The sequence below is a fragment of the Solanum dulcamara genome, chromosome 7 (genome assembly GCF_947179165.1).
Source record: "Solanum dulcamara chromosome 7, daSolDulc1.2, whole genome shotgun sequence".
NCBI classification, from domain to species: Eukaryota; Viridiplantae; Streptophyta; class Magnoliopsida; order Solanales; family Solanaceae; genus Solanum; species Solanum dulcamara.
In genome coordinates this window covers 75,394,818-75,407,386 of record NC_077243.1, presented here as the reverse complement: position 1 = coordinate 75,407,386, position 12,569 = coordinate 75,394,818, and the positions used below count along the sequence as shown (strand labels likewise).

The 12,569-nt window shown below is 32.6% G+C and overlaps 1 protein-coding gene across 1 annotated transcript; it reads right to left on the bottom strand.

Annotated features, from left to right (window-relative positions):
• Positions 1-9,442: 9,442 nt before the first annotated feature.
• LOC129896084 (peroxidase 72-like) lies at positions 9,443-12,267 on the bottom strand. The gene is made up of 4 exons (XM_055971906.1): positions 12,052-12,267; positions 11,557-11,748; positions 10,955-11,120; positions 9,443-9,858 (listed from the first exon to the last, which is right to left on the bottom strand). Exons 1-4 carry the CDS (start codon positions 12,265-12,267, stop codon positions 9,443-9,445), a joined length of 990 nt encoding a protein of 329 aa, XP_055827881.1.
• Between the last annotated feature and the right edge of the window lie 302 nt (positions 12,268-12,569).

Genomic DNA, 12,569 nt, shown 5'->3' with positions numbered 1-12,569 from the left:
ATTCTCTACCACCCAGGTAAAGCAAATGTAGTTGCTGATGCTCTTAGCAGGTTATCTATGGGGAGTACAACCCATGTGGAAGAGGAAAAGAAGGAGTTGGCAAAGGAAGTGCATAGACTTGCACGTTTGGGAGTTCAACTTATTGACTCTAGTGAGGGTGGTATAATAGTACGAAATGGAGATGAATCATCTCTAGTTGCAGAGGTGAAAGAAAAGCAAGATCAGGATCCCATTCTTCATCAACTGAAGGATGAGGTTCACAAGCAGAAGGTAATGGCTTTTACCAAAGCGGGAGATGGAGTGTTGAGATATCAAGAAAGATTATGTGTTCCAAGTGTTGATGGTATTAGGGAGAGAATCATGAAAGAAGCCCATAATTCTAAGTATTCCATCCATCCAGGTTCAACAAAGATGTATCATGACTTGAGAGAAGTATACTAGTGGAGTGGAATGAAGAGAGATATAGCAGAGTTTGTGTCTAAGTGCCCTAATTGCCAACAAGTTAAAGTTGAGCACCAAAAGCCTTGTGGAGTGGCTCAAAATATAGAGATCCCGAAATGGAAGTGGGAAATGATCAATATGGACTTCATTACCGGTTTACCACGAACCCGCAAACAACATGACTCTATTTGGGTGATTGTGGATAGGATGACTAAATCGGCCCATTTCTTGCCGGTTAAGACTACGAACACTGCAGAGGATTATGTCAAACTGTATCTTAGAGAGATTGTTAGACTGCATGGAGTTCCTTTGTCTATCATCTCTGATAAGGGAGCTCAATTTACTGCTCAGTTTTGGAAGTCATTTCAAAAGGGCTTGGGTTCAAGAGTGAACCTTAGTACTGCTTTTCATTCGCAAACAGATGGCCAGGCAGAGCGTACGATACAGACTTTGGAGGATATGTTAAGAGCCTGTGTCATTGACTTCAAAGGTAATTGGGATGATCATTTACCTCTTATTGAGTTTGCATACAATAATAGTTTTCATTCGAGTATTCAAATGGCTCCTTATGAAGCTCTGTAAGACTACAGAAGTGCATAGCTCTATCCACCATAGAAGCCGAATATATTACTATCACTGAAGGTGCCAAAGAATTACTTTGGATAAAGGAATTTATGAAAGATCTTGACTTTTAACAGTCAAGGTTTGTCTTATTCTGTGATAATCAAAGTGCTATTTATATCACCAAGCACTCCACCTTTCATTGTAAGTCCAAGCATATTAGTAGAAAGTATCATTGGATTAGAATGGTCGTGGAAGAGAAATTATTTGAGGTTAATAAGATACACACTCATGAAAATTCTTCAAATATGCTTACTAAAGTGGTGATCGCATAAAAACTTGAGTTTTGTAGAACAGCGACAGACATGAAGCCTATCAAGAGTTCCTCCACTTGAAGCCCATTTGGCCCCTTGGCTGGAGGAGGAGTTTGTTGGGCTATGACCCATGTTTCAGCCAAAGTCTTATGGTCTAATCCTATTTGTAAAAGGATTTGAATAATTCTCCTAATTTGGTTTCCAATTCTATTTGGAAAATGATTGGAATTATAATCTTAATTGGAGTTGGTTTTGGCTTCAGAAAAAAGTACCACTCTATAAGTAGGATAATTTGAGAGAATTATGAAATTGATCATTGGTAGTGTCTTTGAGAGATATTAGGCACATAAGAGAGGTTTTTGAGAGAGCTTTCAACGAAAGAGAAGAGAGAAGAAAAGAGTATTTTCCGCAAGAGTTTTGCCTCTCCGATCAGAAGCCTTCAAATTGCGTTTGCCGATTCATTAACCGTTGAATCGGGCTAAAGTTTTTACTGAGTATTCCTAACATTTTAGTGTTTGATTTTAACAGTGAAGATCGGATTTGGAGGTCAGCAACATCCCATTTTAGGTCCCAAACAGTAGCTCTATTTTGAGTGATTTTCTTCCTATTACTTTTGTTGGTATAGCTATTGCTTCTCCTTACTTGGCAATGTTGTGTAGCCATTTAAGAGAATATTTATAACTCTCTTATTGTTATAGTAGAGCAATTCGGATTTTGAAGATCCTGTGGTTGTTACCTTCAATTTGAAAGGTTTTTCCACATTAAATTTGGTGTTATTTATTTTTCTCTATTTTTGGGTTTGCGTCCTTCTGTCATAACAAGTGGTATTAGAGATTTGGTTGTCTATCAAGGATTTTTTTGATGGAGGGTAATATGAGCAAGATGGTGTGTTTAAATGGTAGTAACTACAACATATGGAAGAGCAAGATGAAAGATTTACTGTTCGTGAAAAAAATGCATCTTCCCATTTTTGCTCCTCATAAACCCGAGAATGTGACAGATGAAAATTGGGATTTTGAGCACCAATAAGTATGTGAATATATAAGGCAATGTGTTGAAGATAATGTTCGCAACCATATTGTGAATGACACACATGCTAGAACATTGTGGAAAAAGTTAGAGACGCTTTACGCTTCAAAAACTAGCAATAACAAGTTGTTTTTTCTAAAGTAATTGATGACCTTTAAATACAAGGAGGGCAGTCATATTCTTGATCACATAAATGATTTTTAAGGTGTTCTTGATCAGTTGTCAGGAATGAGTGTCAATTTTGATGATGAAATACAAGGGCTTTGGCTTCATTTACTAGTATTTATCTCTATGAGATTTTTTGTTAATTATTAATGAAAGGCCACTAGATACACTATGTAGTGATATGAATTTTGAAAAAAAGAGAAAAAAAGAAAAGAGAAGTCATTCTAAAGAAGGATCTTGGGACTAATTGGGTGTTTAGATTGACATATTTTAAGTGGATATTAATCTCTTTTTTAATTTTGGAAGTATTTGAGAAATACAAATCTTAAACAGAAAAAGTACAAAAAAAAGCCAAAAGTTTGGTGTTCCCAACATATGACTTTTAACTGTTAAGGTATAAGTCACTAAAGAAAAATTTTAAAAAGGCTAATCCAAACACTCCATATTCTCAATCCTAAAAGCTAGTTCACGAGTGGATAAACTCTTAGATGAGATGATCACACACTTCAACATGCTATCAGAGCAGACACAGGTCTTGAGAGCGAAACTCACCTCCACCCACATACAAAAATAGAATTTCTACATGCTTGGCCGATGAAAAAGAATTAGTCACGTGTGGAGGAATGTTGAGAATACAATTAACTAATAAAAGTGTGCTCGTTCTAATAGCTTAAGCTTTTAGATGCGACAGTCACACACTTCAACAATCATATGCTTGAAAGAGTTCTGCTTCATTGCATGTATAGAGACCCCCCCAAAGTCTTTCAAATTAGTATTTATATTAAAATAACATGGTACAAGAGAACTTAGATCAAGATCTGGGTTTGAGTATTACCTTCACTCATATCGAAAAGAAAGAACACTGCGTGCTTGGTCCATAAAAAATAATCAGAATCGCTGGCAAGAAGACATAACTGGGTTAGTTAGCTCAAAAATTAAAATTATGTACGCTCAAGTAGTTTAATTAGATTTTTAGATGAGATGGTCATATATATCACATACACAACTTATGAAATAGGAATTAGTTATGAAATTCATCGCTAAATAGCTCATAACTAACGTGATATTCTTTTAATCATTAGTTATGCCGTCGTTTAAAAGAATTAACGATGAAATTTTATTGTTTAGTAACATAAGTTGTTCATCGTTAATTCTAGTATATTTAAAAATGCAGACTCTTTTTGTCACGGTTCGAACTTGGATGTGATGGCACTTATTTCAATCCACCGAGACAAGTCAGCCTGATACTCAACGAAAAGAAATTATGAAAGAAAATAAATGAATCAAACTTCTACTTAATCAAGAATACGAACAATAAAATCAAAATTCCCAAGATTGGTTGTCACGTGTATAATTTACTAATACATTACCGAAGTATGAAAGGAAATATAGCCACAATGTATTTGTTTTTAGAATAGGAATAAAACATAATAAAAGAGTAAGAGGTGTCTGTTAGATGGACGTACAGCTACCTCAACACTCGAAATGATAGCCCCAGATGTAGTAGGAAATACTAGGAGATCAAGCAGGTTCGGGTCCAAAACCTACACAAGTGTAGAAGAAAAGAGTGAGTACCAAACAACACGGTACTCAGCAAGTGGACAACTAAAACTAAGCAAAGCTAAGTAGATACAAGCACTTCTTTCATCCTGACCGAACCTCCTCAACTACAACCTGCATAAAAATCAGCCCAACTCTACATTTTGTATGGTAATAATACGTAATTCACGAATACTCAGCAATAATATCACCAATTAAACCATATCAAGTCAAATCCAGCAATTACGGAGCAATTAAAGGTAAACACGGTTCACAAATATCATAAAGGTCCAATGCAATGCAATGAGATAATGCATATCTGTCTTATCAGTACACATCCGCTGAATCATAGTCCAAAATCCATGGGGAATATTTTTGTCCATATAACCTGCCGCGCAGTACGTGGCCCGTCTCCTCAATATACATATCCTGCCATAGAGCGTGTTCCTCGATCCCTTTATTTCATAATACCTGCTACGAAGCGTGTGGCCCGACCTTTTTGTTATTTCATATCATTTTCAGTCTCAGCACAGTATATCAGAATTAATGCAATCAATTCATGTTCATATAATTCACGATAATAACATGATATCAACAACAATTTTTACATCTCATATCAATATAGTCATTTCACATGTCCAAGATAAGTCAATAATCTCTTCACATCGATCACACCAATACACGTCATTAGATTGCCATTTATACCCCTCATCTTCATTTTAAGGTTAATCATACAGTCAATAACCCAGTCCAATTCTCCTCACTCCCCAATGCACATAACAAGAAAATACTAGCATCTACAAGTTTAAACTAAGGTTTAGAAGTTTATTTTCCTCAAATAATCAAGCAATCACTACGGGACTTGAGTCTTTCCTTTTCGTTGGGCCTCCAAATCAATGTAATTTAGTCAAATAAATAATCACAATAAGATTTCGAAACTGACAACACCCATATTATTATTTATCTATCCTAAACCCAAAAACTCACTCATATCTATAATCAAGTTCCTAATGTTGATGTCAAATAACATGTCAACTCTCATATTTTCCAAATTTTAAGCCTAGAGTTAAGTTCCAATTTCCCTAATATTATAAATTTAATAGAATTCATAAAACATAATACACCTAACATTTAATTACCTATCTCAATATATCAAAATTCGAGAACTAACTCATCCTAGGTCAGTGATGCAGTAATGATACCACTGAAAAATTTGGCATACTATTCAAAGGAAACATTAAATAACTTGTTAAAGGCAAGAATCAGTTAATGACATTCCTGTAATTAGGGGTGCTCACAGTTCGGTTTGAATCAGTTTTTATTTAAAAAATAACCAAACTAATTTAGTCGGTTATTCAAATTGTCAAACCAAACCAAACCAAACTATATTAATTTTTACTATTTGGGTTTGTCAGTTTTTATCGGTTTTTAAAATACCTTGTAGTCACTATTTGAATTTAAACTTATTTGAAATAGTATTGCCAAGAATAGTCACTCCTAAAACTAAACTCCGGAGCATAATTATTCTTAGCAATGGGTAGTATTTCCAAGAACAGTAGAGCTAGCACAAAATAAAAATTGAAATTGTTAAAGTCATTCCTCAAATAGCAAGATGCCCCTTCAGTACCATAGTCCATAGTATCTCATGGCTTCAGCAATCATACTCTTTTGCTTATATTTATAAAGCTTATACAACAAAAGAATAATAAATCTTTTACTTTGATTCCAACCATGCAAGATGGGCTCATTTCATTAGAAGTCCATCAAAATATTTTGATCCAATCTAGTATAATTCAAAAGCATGGCCCAAGATCAAGAATATAAAAATTCAATATAAATTATATTTTTTTCAAAAAAAGATTAAAATACACACACATATATATATACAAATTTAATTTTTAAAATATGTATATATAAAGTTGGTTTGGTTCGGTTTTTTCGATTTTTTAGACTTGAAACCAAAACCAAACCAAATATAGTCAGTTTTTAAATTTAAAAACCAAACCAAATAAATGTCGGGTTTTTTTTTCCGATTTGGTTTGGTTATTGGTTTGATTCAGTTTTTTGATTTTTCGTGTTCAACACTACCTGTAATTATTAAGAAATCATCACCCAATCATTGCCTAAGCACTAACTTTTCGATTTGCCCTCCCATTCTTTATGTACCCATCAATTGAAAAAATTGTGTCTGGCAGCAACATCAATTGCATCTACCCTTTAGTATAATAAATACTCACTACCCTCTAAGCAACAATGCTCGTACTCAAGGAAATTGAGAAATTTGAAGCCACTACCTGAAGGTGTCGCCACTTTGTATTGACGTGCAGGTAAGGTTCTCATCTTTCTCGCTTATTCTCCCTTTTCTTTCTTTTCTTAATTAATTAAGTATTAAAAGAGACAAGTCCACTACTTATTTTAATATATATGGTATATGATATTAAATAAATTAACAATATAGTCCTTGAATTAAACTACTTATCTGAAATCACCCCTCAACTACTTAACCGTAGTTACTGAATGGTCCACACTTACCAATTTAAATATATGGAAATGATCTTTTGTGAAAGAGGAAGGACTCGTTATCGAAATGACCTAACGGGTCATTACACAATTACCCATTCACACTCATATTATGTAAGATATAGTTTATTATTAGTGTTTTTAAAAACTCACCAATTATTACGACCCAAAGAAGGAGCATGAAAACAACAAATTGCTTTTGAAAAGAAGCCATCAAATTTTATGCAAGTAAGTATATAGATATGAAATTTTAGAAAATTACTTTTATGTGCTTTAAGTGTAACGATTCATTAGGTCGTTTTGAGTCCTAAAGTTTCTTATTTCATAAAAGACTCATCCCGTAAATTTTTAATGGATATTTTGTACTATTCGATAACTACGATTATTTAATCGAGGGGTAACTTTAGATAACTAATTTAATTAGTAGGCTAAAGTGATAATTTAGTTAATATTATACAACTTGTTCCATATTTATTAAAATAAGTTAGTAGGTTTTGTCACTTTTAGTCCACAATTAATTAAGAAAAGAAAAGGTAGACAAACCCTGGCGGACGAACTGTCGAAGCAAACATCACACTTTCTGCAGATTGGGAACATTCTGAGGCATCCAAGAAAGGAAAATCACTTGTGAATTAACTTGCTTGACTTCGGTTCTTCGGTTGAGGTAGGTTATGGTTTATTCTATATCATAGAGAGACTCTTAATAGCGATCAATAGTCGTTGAGTAACATTGTGAAGTTTTCTATGAATTTAATTATTGTGGTTGAGATTGTTGATATGTTATTGTGATTGGTCTGCAATTCCAAGATCGTTAAATTAATAATCTTGAACTTTTCCTATCAAAAGTGATGTCTTGAATAAAGAAGGTTTGATGAAATATTGTTAATAAAGTGGAATATAATAATAAAGAATGATAAATTAATTATATTTAGATCGGGTGTCATGAGTCGACACGATATATTTAGATCGGGTGTCACGAGCTGACATGGTATATTTGAATTGGGTGTCATGAGCCGACACGATATATTTAGATTGGGTGTCACAAGATGACACGGTATATCTGGATCGGATGTTATGAGCCGACACGATATATTTGGATCGAGTGTCACGAGCTGATACGATATATTTAGATTGAATGTCACGAGACAATACGATATATTTGAATCAGCTATCATAAGCCGACACGATATTTGGATCGGGTGTCACATTCCGATATGATAATATTAAAGGAAAACAAGTTAAATGACTTAATACTACCAACCTCAAATAACTCATTTCCCAAAAGACCGTGGTGTGGAGGCCTGAGTCCTCATGTATACTCTTTATATGTTGACTGATTACGTAAATGTTTCATTGTGTTGTTACTTGATCTTGATCTTGTTGTTTGCCTCCTGTTAAGTGTTGTAGTTGATTTCCTACTGTTACTTTATGCATATTGATTTCTATTTCAAGTCGGCCGATGATACCTACTAAGTACATGTCCATGTACTGACCCCTACTTGTATTTTTTTGTTTTATCTTGTGGAGTGAAGCGAGTGTACCATCGACTTAAACTCGCCCTCAGTTCTAGCTAGTGTCCATCACGTCATATTTCAGGATGAGCTATGTTTTCTAGCTCGTGTTGGATTCCTTTAGTCATGGCATAATGTCCTAAGTTTCGGACACAAACTAATTTATTTATCTATTCTGGTATTTGATACTCTTGGACTTGATATTTGAGATTAGATGTCCTTGATGTGATGACTTTCAAATTTTAAGAAATGATATGCAATAGACTCTAGTGGATTTTTATTTGTTACTTTAATAAGATTTGAGATTCTGCATTAATATCGTATTTCATAAGTTGAACAGCTAATATAAGTTGGGGTTTGTATCGTTGGTTCGCCCACCTAGGAGGTTAAGTGTGGATTCCACTCATGGCCCATTTGGATCGTGAAAAACTTGATATCAGAGCTTTATATTCGATGATCTCATCACAGAAGGACAGGTCTAGTAGAATCTTGTGGAACGGTACAAGAACGTCTTTACTTTTCTTCGAGAGCTACATGATCTTAGGAAAACTTCATTTCTTCTTTCTTTCGTGCTATTACTTGAATCCAATTGGTATCTAGGTGATACAAATTGGTATCTGACCTTCTTCACTCTATTTTCGCAAATGTTTAGAACTAAAAAAATCATCATCTTATTCTTCTCCTCTTTTTTTAATTCATTTTCTTCCTCTGATAAGTAACTAAAAAAAAGCTCATTTATTGCTATTATCATTTTGAGTGAAAGGGTGGTTGTAACTTTTGGGTAGGGGCGACTTATGCTATTTTTGTAGGGGATGAAATCCAAAAGACCATTATTAGAGTGTAGTAGATTGGCCCGAGTGCATAATAGGCCAGTCGAAAAGAAATTTCTTACATTAATCGCCTAAAGTCAAATAATTGAATGAAGGCTTTAAAGTTTTTTTAAAAAAAAAATATGAAATGTATTATATATTCAATCCATTTAATTTTTCTTGCGATATAGTACTTTCAATGTGACAAATTTCTTCTAATTGGTAACTTTGTGCTAAATGTGCAAGGTATTACGTACTCTTACATTATACACTATAGTCTCATGTAAAACTTCATCAAGAATTCTCACTGGTATATGAGGATGATTACAAACTGACCATTAAAATAAAAACTGAAAATATTGTTAATAGAACAATTTTTTTTTACATATAATTGAAGCACAATAATTAATATTTTCTTTTTAATAAGTAGAGGTTTATTACCTCTCTCAAATTGATAAGATGAGGATTTTATGTTAATTACTAATAAAAGGCCACCAGACGTCTGTGTAGTGGTTATAAAATGTTTTTTTTTTTTTTTTGAAATTCTATAGTTTTAATAGTTTATTTTCCTGCAATTCTTCCTGATCTCTCCTTTATATCCCGTTAAAGGTGAAATATTTCCCATTTTCACCATAGATTTCGCGAATTGGTCGAAGAAAATCTCATTATTTCCAGCATACAATGTCACCAATTGTAATGATGCCATATTTTGTGTCACAAGAACTTGATCTGAATTCAACAAACCCCTTAAAACCAACAAGTTCTTGAAGTAGCTGTTATCAAATTTTGTTGGTGAGGCATAATCCAAGAAAAATAAGTTTTGGTCACCACCAGATTTTGGGCACATAGTCCTCAATTGTGCAGCATAGAATTGATCTAAGGTGTAATCTGGTAAACTGTAATTCCTTGATTGACCATATAGTCTTTGTTTGAAGCTGGTGCATCTAGAATTTCCAATTGTATGGGCCCCTGCAAAGAATACGCACCAACAGTGTAAAAAATATATATAACTAGTTTATTTTAGGGAATTTTATATGAATTGTGGGTCATAGTGGCGGAGCTAGAATTTTGAATAAAAAGATTTAAAATCTAAAGAAGTAGATATACGAATTAGTCGAAGGGGTTCGACATCTACTATATATACAAAAAAAATATATTTTAATCATGTATAAATAATATAATTTTCTGCCGAATAGGGTTCGGATGAACCCCCTAACGACAAGGTGGCTCTTCCACTAGCCGGTCAGATATTGTTTACTTTTTCTAGCCGGTATACATAGCTTATGCATGATCATACACGTATTATTCATTTATTAGTTTAATTAGTTTGGTAGATGACTATTAGGTTAACTAGTTTATTTTAGGGAATTTTACACGAATAGCCGGACAGATTTAGTGTTTATTTTTTTATAGTCTGTATACATATATTATACACTCATTATACATGACCATACACATATTATAGATGGATTATGTGTATATTATATATCTGCTAACTATTTTAATTTAATCAGTTGGGCAAACAACTATTTAAATTGATTCTTCTTTAGTTTAACTAAATTTATTTTTATGCATTATTAGTATATATATTTACACTATCTAGTAACCTAAAAGATAATTTGAAATTAAATAAGAGTCCATGGAAAGTTAAATAAGTAATTTGAAAATAAGATAGGTGACGTGTAACAATCGTAAACAAGTTAGATCTACTTTAACTTATTGTAATCGGTTACATGTCTTTTAGGTTATTAATCTCCATTAATATAGATGGTTATCTATAATTATCTTTTTGATAATCTAATAGTTTAAATTTATTTGTCGAGCACGTAAAAGTTAAACTCGAAGTGAGGGATGATGACAAATAAGGGATTAAGGGTGATTAAAGAAAAATAAGTACTCCCTCCCTCCGTCCTATTTTACGTGATATTATTTAATTGAATACAAAATTTAAATTATATATCAAAATATTTTATATCTAAATATATAAAATGATATTATTTATTTTGCGATCGATTAAAAAATAACGTGCATCACATAAATCGAAAGTTGGGATAAATTTTTTTACCAGATAAAGCAACAAGGTCAACAAGATCAAGTCCTCTTAACTTGAATTTAGTGAGAATAGTATTAAATGTGTTGTTTGGAGCAGGAATATGTTTGTTGGAGCCACTTAAGCTAGCATCTCTTGAGTCTCTTCTTCCTAATGGAACCTCCCAGCTTGGTCCACCAGCCTGCATAAATAATAATCGAGTTTAAAATTTTATATACTGATAATATAATTTTTTTAAAAAATTATATAATAAGATAAAGATAATTATAGATAAATCAAGATAAGATTTATGTAATCTTGTCAAAATGGTAACTTAACTTACTGAATAATAGAATCTATTTAGTCTAATTAGATATGTTATTGAATTAAATAAAGTGATTTCGTTTTGTCAGTCTTTTTTTTTTAGATTTCGAGGATGAGTCCGTCAATTATAACATTATTTATAAGACAGAATCCAGATTTATGTTTATGAGTTTATTTACCACGAATTCATAGCTCATCTTACTTGCTGGATTCACAATTATGTATTTGTACATGTTTAACAAAATTCTCAATATATCAATTATACAAGATCTAAAATAAAGTTATTGAGTTCGTTTGAATCCGTCAGTACTTACTAAAACAGTAGAATCCCTTGCAGCAAGTGCTATTATATCAGCACAAGAAACAGTTTGAGGGCATTCCTTTTCAAGTGCAGATTTAATTTCATCAATTACATCAAATCCACGTGCCGAATTCCTATTGGCATTTGATAATTTTTCACTTATTATTTTTCCACTGCTGTCCAGAAGCAAAGATGCATCACAACCCTGCATGATCATATACTATATAATGAATTGTTAAGGAAAATATTTTCCACGAACTATTTTGTCCGAAAAATAAATGGTTTTCTTAATCAATATTCATCATTTGTGTTCGGTAAACAAAATGGGAGGTGGGGTTGAGGGTTCAGATAGGTGTAATATGTTGCAGGATGAGAAAAAGTTGATCAATATAGACTGACATTTATTAAAATTGTTTACTTATAAGTTTTACTAGGAAATTAAGTCACCTTTTTTCTTACTTTACAAAAAATATTTTCCTTTTGTATCGAAAAACATCAAATAATTTACCTTGACAAAGCAATCATGAAATTGAAGCCTCAATAAAGAGGCAGCCATTCGTGCTTCTTTGGCTACTGCCTTAGCAACAACAAACTTGACAATTTCTTTTCCTTTAGGGCATGACAAATCATAAAATTGTGGATACAAGCAAGATAAGCATAATATTGGTGCAAAAGCAAGAACAAATATTAACATGAAGAATAAACTCCATCTTATTTTAGCCATGATGACTTAGGTTCTAATATTTAATTAAGAAACTTTTAAATATATAAGAAGGCTAGATTTTTTAATTAAAATTGAGACATAAACTTCATGAGTATATATAGTGTTCGATGAAAGTGCTCCAAGTTTGAGGTGCCCGTTTGTTCCTAGTAGCTTAGAGTCTATTTCTATATTAATTAATATTTCCCCGGTTTCAATTAATGTGACGAAATTAGAATTTTAAGTGTCAATCAAAAAATTTTATTGAAATATTTTATATACCTTTTAAATATTTAACTATTATGATTTATACTACTTTTTATGTA

Bases quoted from the DNA above. Each gene is read 5' to 3' on its own strand.
- LOC129896084 (XM_055971906.1), bottom strand. From the start codon at position 12,267: ATGGCTAAAATAAGATGGAGTTTATTCTTCATGTTAATATTTGTTCTT. The intron at 11,749-12,051 runs GTAAATTATTTG...ATGATCATGCAG, and splicing joins TTCATGATTGCTTTGTCAAG to GGTTGTGATGCATCTTTGCT. The intron at 9,859-10,954 runs GTAAAAAAATTT...TATTCTTTGCAG, and splicing joins TGACCTTGTTGCTTTATCTG to GGGCCCATACAATTGGAAAT.